The sequence below is a fragment of the Rhopalosiphum maidis genome, chromosome 1 (genome assembly GCF_003676215.2).
Source record: "Rhopalosiphum maidis isolate BTI-1 chromosome 1, ASM367621v3, whole genome shotgun sequence".
Classification (NCBI taxonomy): Eukaryota; Metazoa; Arthropoda; class Insecta; order Hemiptera; family Aphididae; genus Rhopalosiphum; species Rhopalosiphum maidis.
The window spans coordinates 76861071-76881968 of NC_040877.1; the positions used below are offsets into that span (position 1 = coordinate 76861071).

A 20898-nucleotide genomic window follows, 5' to 3' on the forward strand; every position below is an offset into this window, starting at 1 on the left:
TAAGTGGTACAAAAAGTTCTAATAATATCAAAATGAATGTAACATGACAATTTTAAATTAGTTATTACAACATTAATTTGGAAAGCTAACTAATAGAAAAGTAAAAAAAAAGTATTTGATTAGTATTTAAATACATGGCAAGTATTTGTATTGGTTCTTAAATATTTTCTTAAAAGTATTTGAAATATATTTTAAATACTTTTTGAATGGATATACTTGTATCTGTATTTAAATACAATTTTAAAAGTATCTTTTACAAGTCTGAAAATTCATAATTTATTGTCACTACCTATATTTATATTTATTATTTACATTTATTATACGTAAGTAGGGAACAGATTTTATTGAAAATACATATTTTTATTGGAATGAGATATTTTAAATCTGATAAAAAATGTGTACGATTTATATCATTCTATCTGCTTCGTCTAAAATAACAAGATATGTAATTTTTGACAAAGATATTTCAATAAGAAAAATTAACAAGGATCTCTGGAAATTGACTACACTTCTTCTGATATAGTGAATAAGAACTATGCACCTATCACATCAACAGATGTGAAACGGTCTTTTAGCCAATAGAAAAGTATTTTCCAACCAAACCGTCGTAATTTTTATTTACAAACCTACAACAATATGTTGTTTCTCATTGCTTTGTTCCGGAATAATATTTATAATTTTATATACCCACATAATTTGTATTACTTTTATTTAATATTTATAAGTATTATAAATATAAAATATTTATTTTTTGTAATTTTCAATACTAATAGATTTTTTAAATATTTACTTATTTTGGATTTCTTTTCATATTTTAAGAAAAATTAATACATTTATTGATATTTTTATTACAATAAAATCCATTTCCTGAGTAAGCAAACCTCGTATATTTTTACACATTTCGTAAGTGTTTTTTACTCTGTGAGCAAAATTACAATGAGCACCTACAATTCGGACAAATAATTGGAAATTGTATAATTTTATTTTTCACCATAACACGCAATACAATATATTATTGATTTATACATATTATTATGTATGTATTCAGTAAACATTCCCACTTAGGTACTTTCCAGACACCGGTAAGTACCTATTTATAATGGGCGAGACTATTTTCCTCCAAAAATGAGATACCTATACTGACTATACTGTTGTAATATACAATTACTTTTGGTAATTCGAAGTAAATGCACGTTTTCTTAAAAATCTCGTAATAATTAGAATAAAAACAATTAATTTAAGTACACTCAATAATTCAAAATTAAATTTAAGGAAAACTGGCAACTAACACGTGTCAATTCGAATTTCGAAGTTTCATCAGTTCAACGCTCGGCAATTCGAAGTATATTCACCAAATATATTTCTATTTTTTATAATATTTTCATTATTCATTCACTATACAATTATAATTAAATATGTATTAAATCAAATTATTATTTTCGATAACTATAGAATCGTCTCTTATCGTATTTTAACTCATCAAAACCCGTCTGTAATTTTATATTTATTTTCGTTTTATTTGTTATAAATTACGGTAACTTTTCGCTCTAGTTAGAAGTTGGTGTAGAGGTTTCCGAAGCTTTATTTACTCTAGAAAATAGTATTGAAAAAGTGAAAGTAAGTTCAATGAAGCAGAAAACAATTACTGATTTCTTCAAAAAATTATAATCTTTTATAATAATAATGTAATATATTTAATAATAATAATTTTATATTTACATTTTAAAAACTAAAAATGGCTGTAATACCGATTAATTTACTGAAATATTTAATAATAAATTATAATATAAAAACAAAACAATTTTCATTACTAAGTAATTCGAAATTTTTTTAAGTATCGCCAACTATGAATCACCAAGAGCCGACTGCATTTAATTTGAAATATTTAGGCCAAAACCCCAACATTTACAATACGACCATGCTAAAATGTCCCATTTTGATAGAATCATACAGTTATTCTTATGTATAAGTATTTATATTTTATAACACTCATATCGATAATTAAAAATTGTACGATAATTTGTATATTATTTTTTAATTTAAAGTTTCTATAGCCCTAAATTATTATAAAAAAATAATACTTTACTATATTTTATTACAATGTATTTTTATTTTAATTTATTTTATATTTGATGTTTACATAAAAATACATAAAACAATATTCTTAGCAAACAAATAATAGGTGCTTATTCAAATTAATAACAAGCTGACAATATCTTGTTTTGATAATGAACAATGGAAAATACAATACCTCGTTTTTGGAGAAAAATATGACTCTATAGCGGCTCTAACAATATGTATAATTTATTAATATATATACAAATATATCATATTTATGTTACTATGTAAATGCAGTAAACAGTAATGTTTTTATCTAGCGAATTATCTACACCAAAAACGCGGCAGACACTGCATTCAGCAAAATATATTTTAGTATCAGAGTAAATATTAACCTATTATAAAACTTAAAAGGTAAGAAATGATCTAGGCCCTAGGGAATCTCAAAGGACTTTAATTATATTATAATTAATATAATATTATAACGAGCTATGAGTATTTTAAAGTTGTAATAAGCTACTAAATTTTCACTAAATGTTTATATTTTTTATTTTTATAAAATGTTATTCACTCAAATAAATTACTTTACCTGGTAGAAATATTAAAAAAACAAAAAATCAAATACTTGGTAGTATAGGCTGATAGACCATCTCCACTCAGAATAGTTTTTTGTATACAATGGTATTATATATCATTGAATTCAAATTTAACACATCCGTCATTATAATCCACTTGACATCTACCGTACAGCAGAATGATATTCCTACATTATTTATTATTAATAAAACAATATTATCAAAGTAGAACAACTTTAAGAAAATGATCCATTAAAAATACACTTATTATTTAAATAAAGTTTCTAACTTTTACAATTATTTTATGACACCTGAAACCTAAAAATTTGACATGTATCTTTGTAACAAATGTCATGTGTTAGTGAATTGTAGAAAACTTTTTGATATAATATAAGTAGTTATCAATTATTCATTTTTAATAGGAAGGGAGATATATTAGGGTGACATTAAAACTTTACTTACGACAAAAAACTCAAATACGTCTCAGGACATACCTACAAACGCCCGTATTTACAAAAATTTTCGGCCAGGGGCAACATACAATTCCCCCCCCCCCCAAGGAAATGACATGTGTATTAAATTAATATTTAAATTTTATAGGTCATAAACTATATGAATAATTGAACAACTTCTTAACTACGTATATTAATAAGTGATTAACTAATACCACAAAATATATAGATGCCAATTCATTTTTGAATTACTTTCTTTTATAGATTAGTATTTTTTTAACATCTAATATCTAAATAATGTAATAATTCACATCACTTTTTAAGATTTATAAAAATAAAACAGAAAAATTTTTTTGCTAATAATATATTTAAGGCTTGAGACTTCTAGGAGTTGGCATGTTTTTAAATAATCATTAAAAACATAGCTAAGTAATATAAAAATTTGTTTCATAGCAATAAGAGTTTATATTTAAAATTTATAATTACATATCTTGCATATTTGATCATTTTTCATTTTATAAGTGCATATTTTACAATTATTTATATGAATGGGTAAGTTTTAAATTTCCAACTTAAGAAAATATATATTCAAATGCTTAAGGTAATTAGTACTATATTAAAAATATACAAATGTATTCAATTTAAATTATTTTTTAAAAAAAAATTTAAAAATTTTGTTTTAGACTAAAACTTAATGTAAGATGAAAACAAATCTGAAAAAAATAAAATAATTATCTCAGATAATTAATCAAATTAATGTATATAATCAAATTTATCTATTTATGTATCATATCTACAATTATTATTATTATTTATTACAAATATACTTTTTTTAAATGCATATTTTAATAGCATATTTAGTGATTCTTTAGGACATAAATACATGCATATTAACAGGTTTTTTAGGGCAAGAAGTCCCTAGCCCTACTAATATTTAATGTATACCTGGTTATCCAGTAAAATGATTTTCCTAGAGATGGAATGTGGGAAAAACGTTACATAATTAAGTGTATGTAATTAATTCGCCAAATTTTTATCATTTATTTTATACAACTCAAATAAAAAACATCGAGTTGTGAATGACATTTAAAATAATAATTCATACCTAAAACTAATAACCATATCTAATAAATTGAATATAATTCAAAATATATTAATATAATTATATAATATCTAATGGGTAAATAGTCGAGATAAACTTATTGAAATAATATTTTGGTTTAACTCGTAACAAAATGAAAACTATCTAAAATACGGCAAAATTTATACAATTCAATCAAAGGGTTTATAAACAGAAAATATTTAATAAGTATCCATGTATGTATCTAAATATATATCTGTTATACACAATTAATATATATTTATACACAGTCAATGCACAAAAATTTTAACAAGTTTTCGAAAATATTGGACCAATTTTATCGTTAAGTAGAAAAATAATGGTATAAATATTATTATTACTATGTATATATATTGTATATCAATATTGCATTAAATTAAATCATATTTTTTGGACACAAAAAACAAACAAATAAAATTAAAATATTAAAGAAAATAAATATTTGAAGAATAAATAAAAAAAATAATATAACAACAGTAGTAGGCTATCATCAATTTATAACAAAAAAAAAAAAAAATAATAATAATAATAAAAATAAATGTATAAAGGAATTGACTAAAACCGTGTAAGTCAACCAAAAACAAAAAGTAAACAAAATGCCCACTCAATTTCTTTTAATTTTTTTTATATTATTTCAGCTACACCGTCACCCAAATTAATGTTTCGTTTGTTTATAATTATTATTTTTTTTTTTGTTTCATTTTTTTTTTTTTTTTACAAACACCAACGAAAACTTACGATATCAAGTCTTGTCTCATGCAAAGAGATCATATTGTTTTTTGTTGTTGTTTTTGTCCTAACGATAATTTACAATTAATATATATTATCATACAATAATTTCATATAATAAATTTATACATTATACTCAAACAGTACTTAAAAAATAATTACAAAAATAGCGTGCTGCAATCTACGGCACAATTATTTACATTAGTTTTTTTTTTTTAGTTTATACGCGCTATTATATATTTATAAATCTATTTAATATATGAATAATATATATTATGTGTAAAATTTGATCCTATCACAGAAATTGTGTACAGTTTAATATGGGCAACATAACAATTATTACTATTATTATTATAAATGAATGTGTCTAATGCGACAATTGTTAAAAGTAAAATTAAAATTAAAAAAAAAAATGGTAAAAATACTTATATGGCTACAACTGTATCAGTTCATCCATTTGCGACAGTTGGGAGCACCGCAGTTGCACGGAATCTTGTGTTGATCATCTTCAATATCAAACTGGTAGTCATAAGCAAGCTGACATACCATAAATTAAAAATATTATTAGTAAATTTCATAATTGTTAAAAAAACTGAAAATCCTTACTATGAATTAGGTAATATTCATTTTTAACTCACCTCTTCGCCTCTGGCAATCCGTCGCTTGGCAAAAATTATAATTCGAAGCTCCCTGTCTACTTCCACTTTTTCGGTAACACAGTTAGGATTACATGAGTGATTAATATAACGAGCTAGACCTCCACTTATAGTAGCATCAACCACCCGATCATCATCCAGACGGAACATGTATATACCACGGTTCTATAACAGAAACATATATATTAAACTATACTCGATAAACAAAAATATTTTTTTTTTGGAAAGAATTTTACCTTGGCCTCATAAAGTTTCTCTCTATAATCACATAATTGTGATCGGATAATTTCACCAATGTATTCAATAACCATAGTATGTTTTTCTAAATCTCTAGCAGCGTACAGTCCCAAACCTTGGATTTTAGACCTAGTAAAAAATTTATTTTGATTAGTACTAACATAACAATAATTATAATTTAGTTGTAACAATATTTACCTGGCTAAATACACGTTATTCCTCCATTCTTGTTTCATTTTTTTATATTGCGAGGATTTAGAATGAACAAAATGCTTAGAATAAGGACAAGTAGGAGGCGCTGATAAGTCTAGCTGACTCAATAATGATGAACCATGAGATGATGTAAACGATCTTGGTATATGTGATCGTAACTTCCCAGGAAGAACTAATCGTCTACGGCCTTCACAACGAGCACATCCACTTGGGTTGATAGCTAAAGGAAGTTCTAGAAGAGGATTACGACCATAACGGAAACGGTAATCAGATTGTGTCTCAATACCTATAGAAATGTCAAAATAACTTATAATAAATAGCTTTAAATTAATAGAATTTATACATATTGATTTAAATATTTTAATTTAAAATAATTTTTTCTTCTCGTCAATTTATCACACACAATACTTACCAGGCAAACTTTCCAAAACACGAACAATTGCTGGTTCGGTAAGTCCAAATAAACTATCACCACTCACATGTTGAGGATGTAGCTTTAACAAATTGTTTGCAGTTCTCATACTAGCGATAGCTGACAAAACTTTCGACCACACTGCTCTTGGACTAGAATCTTTAAGCTCTAGATCTTCATTATCTACTTCTTGTACAATTATTCTAAATTCTGGTCGAGCATTTACTTCATGAATAGAACAAATATATTTACAACGCTTGTTAGGTACTCGCATACTCCAAAACAAACGAACCTTAAAAATATATTTTCATTAGTAACTTCTGCAACAGCTAAAAATTAATGTATATAACTTACTACTTTGAAACCAATTGGATAAATAGAAGTTGGTGTATGAAATGCAGCTAATTGATGAGGTAATAATTGACCTATATTAAGAAGAGTAAGGCTGCCAACACGCAACAGAAATTGATGAGAACTTGAATGATGCATTACAGCAGCAACTTGCCGATTCTCATCTCTATTAATATAAACACGTCGATGAACAGACAATGTAGTTAGCTCATTTTCTTTATCGCTCTTTGGAGCATGGCCACTGCAGTACAAAGTCTTATTTTTATAGAATACAGCATCATCTTTGACAGCACATGGTAAATGATAATTTGTGGAACACCTAAGCTTGTAACATTTAAGTGTTGCACCGGGCCTCTGACATACTATACATTCTACACTGAGAGATTGTCGTAAAGCAATATCAACTTTCATCAAAGCTCCATTAACAGTTTCATAAACATCTTCTGACCATAATGCACAATTTAAGTGAACCCATTTATCAACATCGAAGTTTAATAACCTAATTAATACATAATAGGAATAGTTACAAAATTTAATTTATTATTAATTCATTTTAACGTTGAATTTCAAAATAAAATATAAATTATACATACCTAGAGGGTCCATCTGAAACACCATCTCCAAATTGATGACAAAACAAACACAAACGTTTGTCTTCTGGTAATTTTGGTGATGTCACAGTGATTCCCATACGAAACAGCATCTATAAAAATAAACAAATATTAAATAAATTATAAAAATAAAAAATAAAAAAAAACTTAGTACCTCCATTAGATCTTTGTCAGTAGATTTTTTATGCTTTGTGAGAGGAGCTGGAACACTATTTGAATTCCAAAGTCTATAAATATTACTCTTATGTATAGTTTTTGTTTCTTCAACAGTAGGTTCACATTTTATTTCCTCTATGTTTTGTGAAGTATCATCAACATCCTGATAACAATAAAATTATATATTTATACTGTTAATGGGTCATTAAAATAATGAAATAAACTCACCATTTTTTCAGGAACATCAGTCTTACTAGATATTGGACTAGTTATTTCAGGATCTACTTTCGAACGCTTTGGCGGTGAACCTTCAGATAAATGATTAACATTGGTTGTTGCTTTATCTTTAGATTCAGTTGGTGGGCGCAATAGCGAAGCAAAAGTTTGAAAGCACATTGTACTACAGAAAAATATTTCATCTGCACACTCTTCGACAGATAAGAAGGGAATTTCGCTTGCTTTCTTTTTTATTAAATTATTTAATATAACTAAATCACAATGACGGCAAAATTTGGCAAAGCCATTTAATATAGTTTGAATATCTATTGGAGCTCCTTCTTTTCCATCTTTGGTTTTAGATCTGTACAGTCCTAATTTATGTGACATTGGTGTAACAGTTCTTTCAGTAACTTTATAGTTGGGAATATCAGTTAAATCGAGTAAATTAGCTAAGCCTTGAAGAACTCCCATAATATCTTCAGCTGCATCTGAAGTTATAGTTAATGTAACTGTCATGGTATTGGAATCCCGCAATGGTAATGCAGGTGAATTTCGTGGAGGCGTTTTACCAACTTGAGATAACATTCCTTGTCTTACACCCTGATTTTCTTTATCATCTTCAATGTTGATTTTATAATTGGGACGAGGTTTCAGAGCTAATGGTGCAACGAGTTGATGAACCGGAGACATGTATCGAGTGAAATTTAACAATGTATCTGTTGAATCACTATCGTCATCATAATTTTTAAGCCCTATAAACATTTGATTTAATTAATTGAAACCAAGATAATAAATTTTAAAAAAATATTGAAAAACATACCTGGGAAATGGATTGGAGTTTGACATGCTGCCAACTCTGGTGAAGAAGAGCTCATTATAGTGTCTGGAGTATCATCACGATCACGACCAATTTCAAACTTCTTCTCATCGTCTAAAATATTTATTAACAACATTTGAATAAAAAAAATGTATATAATACTTATGTTTTATTATCACACATACTATCAGATTCAAACTTCAGAGGGTCAAATTCTTCATTGTAAAAGCCTCTTTGAGTAGATGGTTGAGGTAATGGTGAGACAGGTTCTAAATCACCAAAAGGTTTTGTATTGTAGTAATCACTCTCACCTGGCAGATTACATGAACCCACTTTACCTTTTAAATCACCACTTTTAAAGCTAAAAGTAAAGTATAGTATATTTTTAAACTGAACAGATTAAAAAGGAATATAATAAATCAATTTTGTAATAATACTTTTGCTGTGATAATACATCTCCAATACCAAACAATGGACAAGCTGTTAAGTTTTGGTTTAAAGATGGTTCAATAACATTCATTGGCTGAAGCTGTCGTAATTGTGACATTAGTGCATCAATGAAAGAATCATAATCTTCTTCTGGTTTAGAACCCTAAAATAATAATAATAATATAACAATATAATGTGTTTACAACATGAAAAAAAAAGTTTGAAAATATTTATTTATTTTACCTTTCGGTGTCGTTTTTTTGGGATAATTGTAGAACTTACATCTTTCCCTTGACTTTGCCTACGTTTAGCATAATATTGCCTGCGTTTATACTTTTTTTGATCTACAATAAAATAAATTAAAAATCATGATCCAATAAAATGTTATTATATAAAATATAAAAAAATTACCTTGATTATCTGCATTCATGTCTATTGACATATTCATTGAATTATTCATATCGGCTGGATCTACTATCCTTGTAGAATTTTGGGGTGACACCAATTCATCTGATGACATGACTTCTCTTTTTACTTCTCTTTCAGGGCTAAATCCGCTCATAGTAGTTGCAGGATTATGTACTTCACTTTTACTTCCTTCATCTAAACGCTCTAATTTAATTGCTGAGTTAATAGATTCCATAATTGAATCAGATGAAGTGATTGGTCGAGTCGCTGTTGTTTGCGATTGTGATTGTAGCTGTGGTTGAAGTTGTGATTGAAGCTGTGGTTCTGATTGTACTTGCAGTAAAGATGGTTGTGGTGGTTGTGGAGTAGGTGAAGTTTGCGTAACTGGAGTTTGAGTATCAGACTGCTGTAGAATAACTACAGGTTTAGGAGATGACTGTGGCTCAAGTTTTAGAACTTGAGCTTGTGGTTCAGATTTTTGTACTTGAATTTGGGGTTCAGGCTTTTGTAGCACTTGTGGTTGAGACTCTGGTCTTTGTGCAATAGGTTCAATTTCTAATTTTAAAGGTTTTAGTGATTGATGTTGAGATTCAAATTTATCATCTTTTTTTGGTGAAAGTAATGAAGGAAACAATAAAGATGGTGTAGGTGAAACAGGCCTTGCAAGTTGAGCTTCAAGAGAAGGTATAATTGGCAAGCTTATTGCAGTTGTAGTAGTTGGAGTTTGATTAGCACACGCAGTATTTTGAAGAAGTTGTTTAAGCAATACGTTCTGAGATTCTTCAACAACTTTAGGTGTACGTGATTCCTGCTTGGGTACATTTATCATACATGATAATTGAGAACTATTTTTTAGTTCTTTATCTTCAGGTTTTGATATTATTTGAATTGATTTAGCATATGAAGTTGAAGACGCAGTAGTAAATGCTGTTATTGATTCCCAAGGATATTTTTGAGAACTTTGCACTACTGATGTTGTACGGGCTGGTAAAACTATAGTTGAGTGTTTTGTCTGCTCGTCTGAATTTGATGTTTCAATTTTAATGAAACCGTCTTTCTGTTTGGGAGACATAATCGTACTTAAGATTTGAGCTAAATCTGAATGTATAAGATTATCTTGCTTTGCTAATAGTAAATTTTGATCTTTTAATGTATCTGATGAAGGGTTTAAAATAATAATATTTTTACTTTGGGTTGACGGGTGAGATCGAAGTAGACTAGTCACTTTTTTTAGATCATCTGATTGATCAGTTTTTAAAATAGATACTAAACGGTTTTCTTTTTTGGGTGATGGTGCTGGTTTTGGAACTTTTGCATAAGAATGAAAAGAATAGCTTTGAATAACATTATCAATATTTTCTTCTTCGTTTTCTTGACTTAATTCTGCTAAATTGTTTTCTTGTTGAATAACCTCAGCCTTAAACTCTTCTTTTTGTTCTACATGTGGTTCTGGATCATTAAGTAATTTATCCAGATTGAAAACAGATTTCTCTGGTGATCCACTCTTTTCCTCCTGGTCACATTTTATGCTATCGCCAAGTTCATCAAAAAACATCAATCTATCCATTTCAGAAGCTTCATCTTTCGGTAGACCACCAAGAATGCTATCATCATTTTCATTCAACATCAAACCTGGTGAATTAATTTCTCTATCCATGTCCAATAATTCTTCACCAACTCTACTAGAGTTTAATGATATTTGACCAGGATCCATGTTCATGTGTATAGTTGATATCATTTGTATATCATCTAATTCTTCAATGCTATCTTTTTTACAATTTTCTGATAAATTTACATCTTTGTAAACTGGTAAATTTCTACTACCTTCATTTTTGGGAGAAGTTGAAATAATCATTGGATCTGTATTAATTCCTTCTGGAGCTTCTTTTTGTTTGGATATTTGGGTTGGAGGTGGTTGTGGGGAAGGAACTGGAGGTGTTCTTGAACCCTCATCATCTGAATCTCCATACTCCAATGATACTAATGATGAAACTTTAGATACTGGTATTGCACTTAGTGGCATATCATTACTTTTGAATACACTTCTTTTTACCTCATCTTGAGCATCTTTACTAACAAACTGTCTACCAGTACTCCACATAGGTGCCCCACCTTTAAGACCTAATTTAGTGTACTTAAATCCCTTGGGAGGTAAGCAATAATGTCCACCTCCACGAAGTCCTAATTTTGCATACTGATATCCTTCTGGCGGTATATTATTTTCTTCCCTGTTTTCTTGTTGATCTGGCATCAATGGACTACTACCTACATTTGGTCGCCTAGCAGGCATAGGACTTGTTGTTGGTCTAATATATGGGTTTTGTTGCATAGGACTCATTGGCGAACTAGGAGGGCCCAGGCTGTTTCTTGGACTCTGCGAAGGTCTAGGACTTGGTGAACTGGGGGGCTGTCCAAACGGTGAAGTTGCTGGAGGATGAGTATATCCCTGAACCATAGGGCTTTGAGGCATTAATGGTGACGTAGGTTGTACAAACTGAGTTTGCCTAGGGCTTTGAGAAGGCATTGGTGAATTAGGAGTATACTGTACAGGGTTAGGCGACTGTACTGGCTGTGAAAACTGCTGAGGACTTTGCGACAACATTGTTGACTGAGTTGATATCATTGGACTATTTGGTTGACAGTATTGCTGATTGTTGGAAATGGGACTTTGTGGAGGCATTGGAGATAGAGGTGGTTGTTGATTTGGGCTTTGAGGAGGAATCGGAGACTGTTGTTGAGACTGAACCATTTGTCTAGTAACTTTGCCTTGAGATATAAGTTGTTGTTGTAGGAATCTCGTTTGTTGCTGGCGCTGTAATAAAATTTGTTGTTGCTGTTGTTGTTGCTGTTGTTGGCGAATAATATTTGGATTAACAATTTCTCCTGGTTCTTGTTTAATAGTCTGCTGTAACAACACTGTTTGTTGCTGCTGAGGAGATAATTGAGACTGAATAACATTTTGTTGCTGAGGCGAACGTTGAACTAATTTTTGCTGAATTTGAGCATTATGTTGAGCCATGATATGTTGCTGCTTGGCTATCTGTAACTGCAATTGTTGATGTTGAAATAACTTTTGCTGTTGAGTCATATTGGTCTGTCCTGGATTTTGCTGCTGCTGCTGTTGTTGTTGTTGTTGTTGTTGTTGTTGTTGTTGTTGTTGTTGTTGTTGTTGTTGTTGTTGCTGTTGTTGTTGTTGTTGTTGTTGCTGTTGCTGTTGCTGTTGGTGTTGGTGTTGCTGCTGCTGCTGCTGCTGCTGCTGCTGCTGTTGTTGCTGCTGTTGCTGTTGTTGTTGCTGCTGTTGCTGCTGCTGTTGTTGTTGCTGCTGTTGCTGCTGCTGCTGTTGCACTTGTATTGTATTTTGATTATTTGTGATTGTAATTGCAATTGATTCTGATTATTCTGTGGTTGCAAAATTTGTTGTTGTTGTTGTTGTTGTTGTTGTTGTTGTTGTTGTTGTTGTTGAGGAACATTTTGTTGCTGTAACTGTTGAAACTGTTGTTGCTGTTGTAATATTATGTTTTGTCTCTGAATAACTATCTGCTGTCTTTGTTGAGGTGACAATTCTGCTTTACCATCTTGATTTCCAGAAACAGTTTGTTGGACAAGTATTTGTCTTTGTTGCTGATTCTGTCCATCATTCATTTGTTTTTGAATTTGATCAATTTGCTGTAACAACATTTGTCTATGTTGAGCTAATTGCATTTGTCTTTGTTGAACTGCTAATGGATCTTGATTGGCAGAATTGTTTAATTCTTGTTGTTGCTGAGATATGAGTATGGCTTTTTGGGTGAGCTTCCTTTGTAAGAGTAACTGCTGTTGTTGAGGAGTTAATTGTTGGAAAGTTAGTCGTTGGATCTGCTGAGGTTGTTGAATTTGAGATCCTTGGCTTATAGTGACATTGGTTACCTTTGAACCCTGATATGTATTCGAAGTGTTCACAGATGGCATATGACTCTGAAGAGACACAAGTGTTGGGCGTGCTCTTAATGTTAAGCCATCTGGAGAACGCACAAATCTTATGGGAGTCATTCCTGCATGCCTTTTAAAAAGATAAAATTTTAAATAATTAGATTTTTTCATACTTATATATTCTTTAACTTAACAACTAAATGTGTTATAGAACTAACACATTTAAAGGTGAGTATATTATTTGGCTTTAAAAAGTATTTACAGTTTCAAGTAAATTATAAATATTTTAAACAAATTATAATTACTATCATATTTTGCTCCAGTAACTCACTTTAAATTTAAAAAAATCAATAAAAGCCCGTGAGAATATCATGATGATATTGTAGTCTTTAAATTTTTTAACAGGCTAATTTACTAAAATACCTATGATTATTTCAGTATACCATAAATAATAGAATACCAATCTTTTATTATACACAAACTTTAACAAAAAAATTAATAATTTTATAGTCAATAAATGACCCAAGTATTCATAAAAATTCAGAAAGTAACAGTAATTCTATTTTATAATTATTTTCATATTGTAGTTATGCAATTTTAAATTCAAAAACAAAAAAATTAATAAATATGAAATGAAACTGTTTACCTAATGACATCATAAGAATTTTTATCACATTTTTTTAATGAATAAAATATAAACTGTTTAACGAAAAAACACATGGTAAAAAAAACATATTAGACACTGTGGATGTCTTCCCCACCAACTACTCAAATAAAACACTAGTATCTGTCCAAATCAGTATACAGGGCAATTAAAAAATAAAAAAAGAAACTAATCTCATCTTGCCATACACCCGTGTTTTTTACATTTTGTTACAAGTTATTAATTTTTTTACATCCAAAAACATTCTTTTGATTTTTACGTCTTTTAAAATTTATTTTGGGTAGAAAATTTGTCACTTAAAAATTCATACACTGAGTGTTTGCCACTGTTGTAAACAAAAGGTGATAATAGATTACCGGTCAGTCACAAACATTTTTATGCACAATGTCCATGTGAATGCTTTCATTGAACACACAGTTTATATCGCAAACAATTTTTTTTATAATTTTTTAGTTAACATCATTTTATAATCCTACAAACCTTGTCAATAATTGGTCTTGTGTATTTGAATTAACAATCACTTGCCGTGGACTTGATTGACCAGGATTACGTAACTGAGGTGAAGGCAAATTAGATCTAGGTGACGGTAATGGGGATTGTTGGTTTGGACTAAATGGGTTTTCTTCAGTCTAAAAACAAACAAATACATTAATACATAAAAAAAAGTTATTTCAATATTTTTCTATGACATACTTGAGATAAAGGAGTGGAAATACTATTGTGGGGAGACATTGAGTTTTGTTGATGTTGAATAGTCCCGACAGTTGAATTTGGAGACATCATTACACTTGGAGACTGTGGACTTTCTGCAGTTGTTGAACGATGTTTATTTTTATACTCCTAATCATACATATTATTATTATTATTAACTCAGATAAAACATTTTATCATTATTTATAATATTACCTGTATAATAGCCATATGCTGTTTATTTTGTTTACGACTTGAATCCAATAATTTTTGCACAGCTTGCTGTTCTGCAGTAACACGTTGGAATTCTATTGAGTCCTGTTCTGACAGCTCATTACCTTGTTTTCTAGCAACACGTTGTTTACTATTCATGCTCTTTCTCATTTTTCTTAACTTCTGAACTTCGCTTTCATAATATTTCAATTGCTTAGTTATATTGTTACTTTGTTCATTAAGCCATACTTCGTATGTATGCTGTGTTTGGCGATCTTGTTCTGTAGCTATAACTTCAGGTGGTTGTGCTGGTGGTGTTAATACTGGAGCATTAAAAAGTGGAACTTTCAGAGCTATAAACAAAAATTAACTATAATATCATTCAAACAGAAAAAGAAACCTTAACTAACATTGTTCAGTAAATTGCTGTCTTGCTGGAGATTGACTGGGTAATTGCTGAGGTTGTGACCAGTTTTGTACAGGCTGAGAAGTTGATCTTTGTAAAAATGTAGGTCTTTGCATATGTATTTGATCACTAACTTGTTGAACAACTCCTGTACCACCTAAACAAATTGTTGATGATATATTTAACAGCTACACTTTAAATATATCATAAAACAATTAAATTACTTTGTTGAATTATAGGTGGTGATGCTATAGCAGAACCACTAGCAGAAGAATTCATAACATCAGCTCGCAAAAGTTCAAAATCAGCATCACTCATTAAAGCAGGGAGAGAAGAACCCGTGGATGAAACATTACTATTAACACCTGATGAATCAACATTTTGTCGTTTCTCTTGTTCTCGTTTTTCTTGTTCTAAAAGATCTTCTAATAATAAGGGCTGTTCCTAAGAAATAAAATTTTTTTTATTAATATTCATTAAATAACAGTAAATTTACAATTTGTAATATTCTACAATGAATACTAATTATTTCAAAGTATTTGCAGTGCTAAATGAAACACGCTGTTGAACTATACATGCTAAATATTGACAAGAAATAATATTTTATTGTAAAACATGCTAAAATGATGTATATATTTAAAAAATTATAATTTAATAAAACTAAAACAAAAAATTATTTCTTATTTACTACTTCTTCAATTAAAAAAAAAAACAAAAAAAAATATGTAAAAATTAAAAAGAAAATGTAATTATAGCAATAATTGTAGTACATATTATATAATTATTTATATATTATAATAAAAAATAATTGCAAAGTAACAAAAATAAATAAAAATGTATTAGGATTAAGATGTAATAACATAAAAAAAAAATCTATTATTTTTAGAATATACAAAATAACTGGACAAAAAGGTATATCTTTCAAATAGTTTATACTAAAATAAAAATAGATCGAAATTAATTTTTCAAAAACTAGTTAAAAATTTGATTTTTATAATATTTTAGCATTGTAACTGCAACCTAAACTAAAAACTTTAAAACCAGGATAAAAAATCCATAGCTAAATACTAAGTATTTAAAAAACTATTTGAGTTTCAAAGTTAAAGGTTACAACATCATCAGTGGTATAGTGTTGGATTTTTTTCAATATTTTAATTTTTGAGCAAATATGTAAAATATTGAAAAAAATCCAACGTTACATCACTGACACTGTTTTAACCTTAAACTTTGATAATAAATAAATTCACTTTAATATTAAACATAATACTACATAATAAGTTCTACTAGATGCAAATTTGCTAAATAAGTAAAGACAGAGACGACAACAAATGTGGGTGTAGAATCCTCATAAAATGTTGATACTATAGACTAAGAAGTCCATAAAAATGGTTTTACAAAAATATAAAATTTATATAATATTAGATCTAGTATTTATTATACTTAGACCATTCATATACATTATATACTTTGATAGATTATTAATTACTAAAATATATTAGTCACCTATCCCTAATATATTCCAAGTTTATAATCTTAGATAAAGTGTCCAGATATTTATCCTATCTTGTAAAAGCTAAACAGGTAATACAAACCTTTAGAGTGGGTTTGTGATTGGTATAGAAAAAAAATAATAAGGGAGGAAAACTAATTATACAAAATATCTCCAACTTATTAAATTATCATTCAGAATTTATAATTTATAATAAGTATTCAATTGAGTTTAGTTACCATAATCATGATCGTAATATTCTTAATAAACAAATTTAAATAACTCAAAAACTCTACTCCTTCAAATTTTGAAACAACAAAATTTCAGAAAAATTATCTACTATATCTATGGTACGGAACTTGATAACCTAAAAATAATTATAAATGCACACAAAAATACCAAAAATGACTTAACATTTTAAACAATTAATTTATCATAAATCATATTACTAAAATAATATCTGCCTACAGTTTATTAAATATACTTAGATCACAACAACGATAAATATAATGAACACTGATAATCGATAAGCTAATGGAAACTGAATGTGTTAAAATAAAATGTAACTTTGAACAAGAAAAATGGAAACATATGTAAAATAAAAATTATACCATTAAATTCTATACTTCACAAATCAAATTTCTATAAGGATGAGCCTCAAATTTGAGCATTAGAAAAAAAAGATAAAATGCATTAAGTTCCGGGCCCTAGCTATATCTATATAATTTAAAGTAGAAAAGAGGATTGTTATTTCAATAATAAAAGTTTGTAATCAAAAAGAGCACTTGTTAAAGTAATACAAAAAAATCTCAAGAATTTAAGAAAATGATCTGTAAATATATTTAAAAATTCCAAAAATCAGATTATGGATAACTGTATTATTGAAAAAAAAAGATGAGCATGGTTGGTGAATCACCTATATATCTCTAGTAATTATTAGTGTTAATTAACATCAAAAGGTTTTTATTCATCCTACGGTCAAGCATAATTAATACTTTATATATGTGGTTAAATTGAACAACATTAAATATTTTACAACTTATATACTTGATAGTTTAGTCGTATATTAAATATGTATAAAAAAAACAAGTGCTGGACAGATAATGGAAACTAATTGAATCATAGTAAATATTTAATTTAATTTGCAGGTTTAAAAAAATGTATATTTCAAATTTATTTGAATTTGTTTTGTAGTTTTAAAAGAATTTTTTGATAACTAAGAAACTCTAATATGATAATTGATAATACTAATTAGTGCCAAATTTAGTGAGTTGAATAGAAAAAAGATAAAACTAATCATAAATAAAATTTACAAACCATATTTTGACTCAAAAAAAAAAAAATTACAATTTTGTTCTTATTAATATATTCAAGATATAATTAAAATAGTAGTTAATTATTAGATTTGGTAACAATAAACATTTGTTGTATAAATTAATTAATCATGAAAAGCATCTAAAATTAAATTGAATATAATTGATTCCTAGAATATGAAATTAACTTCTCATATAGTTTAACAAATTTAGGATTTGTAATTGATTATTGATATATGATATTTATTAATATTAATGTTATTTATGTAATTAATATTATATATTTATATTATAGTAATTAATGTTCATTCTATGTAAAATTACATAACTTCTAAACTCCTAGTTAAAATTAAATATAATTTATACCTAAAATAAATATTTAAAAACATTTTAAATTTGTTATACAAAAATAAAACTTTTAAAATTTTGTATTTTGAGTCAAAACAAAGTTAAGTTTATGTTTGGTAGATATTCAGTGTTATTTAATTACAACACGTCTAAAACAATGTGTAGTGCACGTGATTATTATTAGGTTTAATTATTTAATGTAAGTAAGTTCATTTTTATTTCACAGTATTTAATTTCACGACATATCATCTATCTCAATTCTTCTAATTACCTGAAGCAACAATGGTCTTCTCTGCATTTGAACGCCCATAAGACTGTGTGGTACCATGTCACTGTGTGGTAAAGGAGCCCTCATACGGACCTGAAGGGGGGCCACATTTGTTAGTGAAATCCCAATTTGTCATATATTATGTATATTATCAAGCACATAAATTAGAAATATTTCACCCAACATTAAATTAACAAAATAAACAATATATTTTTTCCTTCCTTTAGTTTTTACAATTACACATTATTTATACATATTTATAAAAAGATTTAAATCAGATCAGATGATGTTATCAAATTAAATAAATATTTGACAAAAGTATATTTAATTGAAAAATGCATGCTTTTTTTCTGGAAGTCTACAAAAAAAAGTATCTAGATGCAAAATAGGAGAAACCACTGAAGGGATTACAACGAATAATTGAACTACTATTATGCTATGACAATGATAAATTATAACATAATTTAAAATAACACTTTACCTGATGTTGTCCTGGGTATGGCGGAGGAGGTCCAGGATAAGGTGGAGGTGGAGCCAACTGGCGGGTTTGTTGAACTGTCCCTTGCTGTATAATCTGCTGAGAACCTATCAAGCGATTAGGCACAACTGTACGCTGCATTTGAATTAGTCGCTGTTGTTGCTGAATAGAGACTAAAAATCAAAATAGAAATAATAATAATATATAATTTTAAATTTAGTGATGGAAATTTAAAATTTAATACATTACCTTGTCCAATCGGTGACATTTTAGGTATTTGATTTTCTCCAGAAAAATTTGACATGAAATTCATATTATTTTCTCTGCTCTGCATCACATTACTTATTTGATTATCTTGAACAATCTACAATTATTCAAAATTAAATTATTAAATATTACCTAAATATTTTTAATAAATATATATATATTACTTGTGCGTTAACAACATTTTGTGAAGTTTCGAGTTTTGGAGAATGAATAATATCTTGTTCAAACTTTTCAATTCCTAAAACTGCTACACTATTTTGATCTTTTCTATGATTCAGACTACTCAGTCTCTGTAAATCATCTACTTCTTCCTTGGATTGTTTAGTCTGAATTTCTTCTGAAGTCTTATCGTTTGGTACTGTTTTGTTGTGAGTACTCTTATTGGATTCCTCGTCATCAACAAGATCATATAATATATTAGTTTTGTTACCACAATCTAAGTTGTCAAGTTCTGGATCAGCATATTCCAGTATATTAAAGTCAGCTCCCATTTCAGCTACACATACATATTTTTAGTTATTTATTATCATATATATAGTAAATATAAAGTATATCCATAGATAATTTACCTAACAGTTCATCATCATCATCTAAATCACCCAAAAGAGCATTAACTCCATCAACTTCACCAATATTATTTGGATCTCCTTCTTGTTGTAATTTTTCCAATTCATCCCTAACACTATCTGTAATTTCTTCACTTCTACTGTCTGCATTATCAGCACCTAAAGCATAAATTTAATTATAGTAGTAACTTATGTATATATACATATTATCTTATTTTAAATTATGTTACCATTAATAGAATTTTGCTGAGACTGGTGCTGTAATATATCATTATGTCTACCAACAGATACATTTTGACCAACTATAGATTGGGACATTGAACTAGGATCATTTATTATTGATGAAACTTCATTAATTGGAGCTTGATATTTCTGATCTAGGCTTTCAGATCTTTCAACTAAAAGAAAGTAAATTAAAATAATTTATATTATGTTTAATTATTTATTATATATAAGTTAAATAATATATTAAATAAATACCTGAAAATGGTTGTTGCTGTTGTTGTTGTTGTTGTTGTTGTTGTTGTTGTTGTTGTTGTTGTTGTTGTTGTTGTTGTTGCAACTGCTGATGTTGCTGTTGTTGCTGCAGCTGTTGTTGCTGTTGCTGCTGTTGTTGAAGCTGTTGTTGCTGTTGTTGCTGTTGCTGCTGTTGTTGCTGTTGTTGCTGTTGCAATATCTCATAAGGCCTAGAAGTTTGCTGTGTCAATGCTTGTTGTGTAATTGGATTTTTAATACCAGATACAAATTGTTGAGCATTCATGTTATTATTAATAACTGCACCAGCAGTAGTTGATCTTTGTTGTTGTATTAACAATCGAATTCTAGGATCTGATAGCTAAAAATT

At 28.2% G+C, this 20898-nt stretch overlaps 1 protein-coding gene across 1 annotated transcript in view; it reads right to left on the reverse strand.

Annotated features, from left to right (window-relative positions):
• Positions 1 to 5096: 5096 nt before the first annotated feature.
• LOC113557307 overlaps positions 5097 to 20898 on the reverse strand; it is a 28970-nt gene continuing 13168 nt past the window's right edge. The window contains 27 exon segments of the mRNA XM_028188579.1: positions 5097 to 5471; positions 5573 to 5755; positions 5827 to 5956; positions 6026 to 6326; positions 6453 to 6744; positions 6807 to 7302; positions 7397 to 7506; positions 7569 to 7733; positions 7799 to 8541; positions 8610 to 8720; positions 8792 to 8967; positions 9044 to 9198; positions 9279 to 9379; positions 9447 to 12794; positions 12797 to 13482; positions 14497 to 14645; positions 14710 to 14856; positions 14923 to 15272; positions 15330 to 15482; positions 15550 to 15769; positions 18747 to 18836; positions 19225 to 19394; positions 19471 to 19585; positions 19653 to 19984; positions 20058 to 20213; positions 20285 to 20452; positions 20535 to 20889. Coding sequence (XP_028044380.1) covers positions 5379 to 5471; positions 5573 to 5755; positions 5827 to 5956; positions 6026 to 6326; positions 6453 to 6744; positions 6807 to 7302; positions 7397 to 7506; positions 7569 to 7733; positions 7799 to 8541; positions 8610 to 8720; positions 8792 to 8967; positions 9044 to 9198; positions 9279 to 9379; positions 9447 to 12794; positions 12797 to 13482; positions 14497 to 14645; positions 14710 to 14856; positions 14923 to 15272; positions 15330 to 15482; positions 15550 to 15769; positions 18747 to 18836; positions 19225 to 19394; positions 19471 to 19585; positions 19653 to 19984; positions 20058 to 20213; positions 20285 to 20452; positions 20535 to 20889 — 9495 coding nt within the window. The 3' untranslated portion in view covers positions 5097 to 5378.